Genomic DNA, 2,428 nt, shown 5'->3' with positions numbered 1-2,428 from the left:
GCCCAGCTAGAGTCGTAAAGAACATGATTAACGATGATCATTAGTCCCAAGCAAGGGACGTAGAACTGCATGGTACAAAGAAACACCCCTTCTAGAGAATGTAGACAGTGGTAAAGATGACCACTGGTCTAGACATCATTAACCTACACTAAAAACTCGTAGCACTACTAAAAACCACGTGACACGGCCAGAATTGTATAAGTACCGCGGGTTTTGGATAGAAAGGGCAGAATAGTCCAGGGTACAGATCCGTGGGTATGTAGTATTAAAGCGCTTGGTCAGCGCTTTGACAGTTCTCGTATATGTGTTATAGTTTAGGTCTTACCGTATTCGTGTTACAGTATGCATCTTAAAACGTATGTCTTAAAACTCCTTTTAAGACTAGTAAATGTATTTGCGTGTGTAAACTCCTTTTAGAGATCTTGCATTAAATATGTAACTAATAACTTGTCTCTGTAAGTTTGTATAAGAATTAAATAGACATTTGTTTGTACGTTATACTTTCGTGTCTGTCTACTTTGTGATTACCTCAGGGTACCTCACAAGGGTGCTCGCGCCAAGCAGGACCTTTGGGTTAGTACATCGCATGGTATACATTATACGAACACGGGCCACACACTACACACACACACATACACACACACACTCGAGAGAACATATATAGGTACGAAGAATCACGATCATTACACTGGTGCCGTGACCAGGATAGGCATTCTATACGTCCCCCTATGGCAAACGTTCCTCCCCTCTACATTGTGCATGGACAAGTAAAGTAAAATACGAGTCACAGTTATGACGCAGCTTGCTAGATCATGCCCATACCCATGACAATGTATATGGGGCATATTTTATGGGGCGATGTATGTATGTATCTATGTATTATGATGTATGAATGTATGTATGTACCATGTTACACGGGCACTGATCGTTGATGCCGCTACCATATATAACAATATGATGCAGTGAGCGTTGTTGCAGGCCCTCTATCCACAAACGGCGTGGAGGCCATTGGCTTCTTTAATACGGCTGGCCTGGAGATGAAAGGCGTGCCACCAGATATGCTATTGCTCATGACAGGATCTGGAATTGGATCAGTGGATGAAAATTTTATATATAACCAGCTAGGATATGACAAAAAGGTTTGTCACGCACACACACACACACGCGCGCGCGCGCGCGCTCGCACATCCATTTATATACGAGCTGCCTTGGCGCTTCGCACCTTGGCATCCGGTGAGAAAATGCGCCGTGTGAGAGCCGAGACAGGGACACTTTGAAACCATGAAAACTGCATAAAATGTGCCAATTTGGCTGTATTTGTGTGCATATTTTGTGCATATCTGTCTTAATTACCTCTGTATGAATAGTAAGCAAATTAGAACCTATACATCTCTTTTAATTATTAGTATATCGCTCTGGTTTTTGTTTACGATTTACGATCAATCCTGGTGAAACGTTAGATCTCTATAGTCACAGTGATCAACGTTTGGACATTGGTAGGCATTTGTCTGCTTGTTCTATGTTGTACGTACGATGGTATAGCGCGCGCGAATCAGACGGGCGCAGCGCAGTGCGTAGGACTGGATCGATTTGTTTTTGTAAGCCATGTGTGTACGCAGGCGTATGGGGCGGGCGGGCGAGCAAGTGCATCGCAGTAGCAGGCAACAGCAGCAGCAGCAGTAGGACACACGGCAAATATATAAATATATATATATGTATATATCTATAATATTCTCTATTAGTGACATTCTTTTCACACGCTCGTACCTAGTTTGTCGTTGTGAACAAGGTTTACCTGGAATATACTGGAATTTATACAATCTCGTTTCTGTAAATTGATCTCATTTCATGCGACTGTCATCCTAGGATGCATGTACGATAATGTTTACAACTATTCAACGTTATATGTATAATTTTGTTTTTTCACTCCAGTTCATCAAGGACGCTAACTATGCCGCCCAAGAGGATCGCCATCTTTTCTCGTTGATACCAACTTTGTTGCAACCTAAAAGTGTCGGTGATATTCGCCTGAGAACCAGTGACCCGCTGGATTATCCACTCATAGATCCACGTTATTACGAGAACGAACAAGACGTTAAAACTATGGTGTCAGGTAATATTGGGACCGATTAATATGTATTAGAAATGAAATCACATGTGCGCGCACAGACACGCACACACCAGACACACACACACACACACACACACACACACACACACACACACACACACACACACACACAAACTAACAAACACACACAAATACACACAAATATACATGCACTTACACACACACAAATATACAATTACACGGCCAAACACACACACAGACACAGTCTCACACATGCTTGGCCTTCTCAATAATTAATATATTTTAACAGGAATCAGGTTGGCTATAAAGATATCAGAGACGAAAGCATTCAAGTCT

At 42.1% G+C, this 2,428-nt stretch overlaps 2 protein-coding genes across 3 annotated transcripts in view; both read left to right on the top strand.

Moving 5' to 3' along the window:
• The window catches only part of LOC106817189 (glucose dehydrogenase [FAD, quinone]-like), a 21,663-nt gene that overhangs the window by 5,688 nt on the left and 13,547 nt on the right, over nt 1-2,428 (top strand). The gene's annotated exons all lie outside the window — the stretch shown is intronic.
• The window catches only part of LOC106817192 (glucose dehydrogenase [FAD, quinone]-like), a 10,414-nt gene that overhangs the window by 4,220 nt on the left and 3,766 nt on the right, over nt 1-2,428 (top strand). For both annotated transcript variants that reach the window (XM_014821857.1, XM_014821858.1), the window contains 2 exons: nt 979-1,139; nt 1,933-2,113. In XM_014821857.1, coding sequence (XP_014677343.1) covers nt 1,038-1,139; nt 1,933-2,113 — 283 coding nt within the window. In that variant the 5' untranslated portion in view covers nt 979-1,037. The remainder of the gene's footprint in view (nt 1-978; nt 1,140-1,932; nt 2,114-2,428) is intronic.

Source organism: Priapulus caudatus, unplaced genomic scaffold (genome assembly GCF_000485595.1).
Source record: "Priapulus caudatus unplaced genomic scaffold, Priapulus_caudatus-5.0.1 Scaffold1624, whole genome shotgun sequence".
NCBI classification, from domain to species: domain Eukaryota; kingdom Metazoa; phylum Priapulida; class Priapulimorpha; order Priapulimorphida; family Priapulidae; genus Priapulus; species Priapulus caudatus.
Note: the sequence above shows the minus strand (reverse complement) of the source record. Positions and strands in the feature narration are given on the sequence as shown.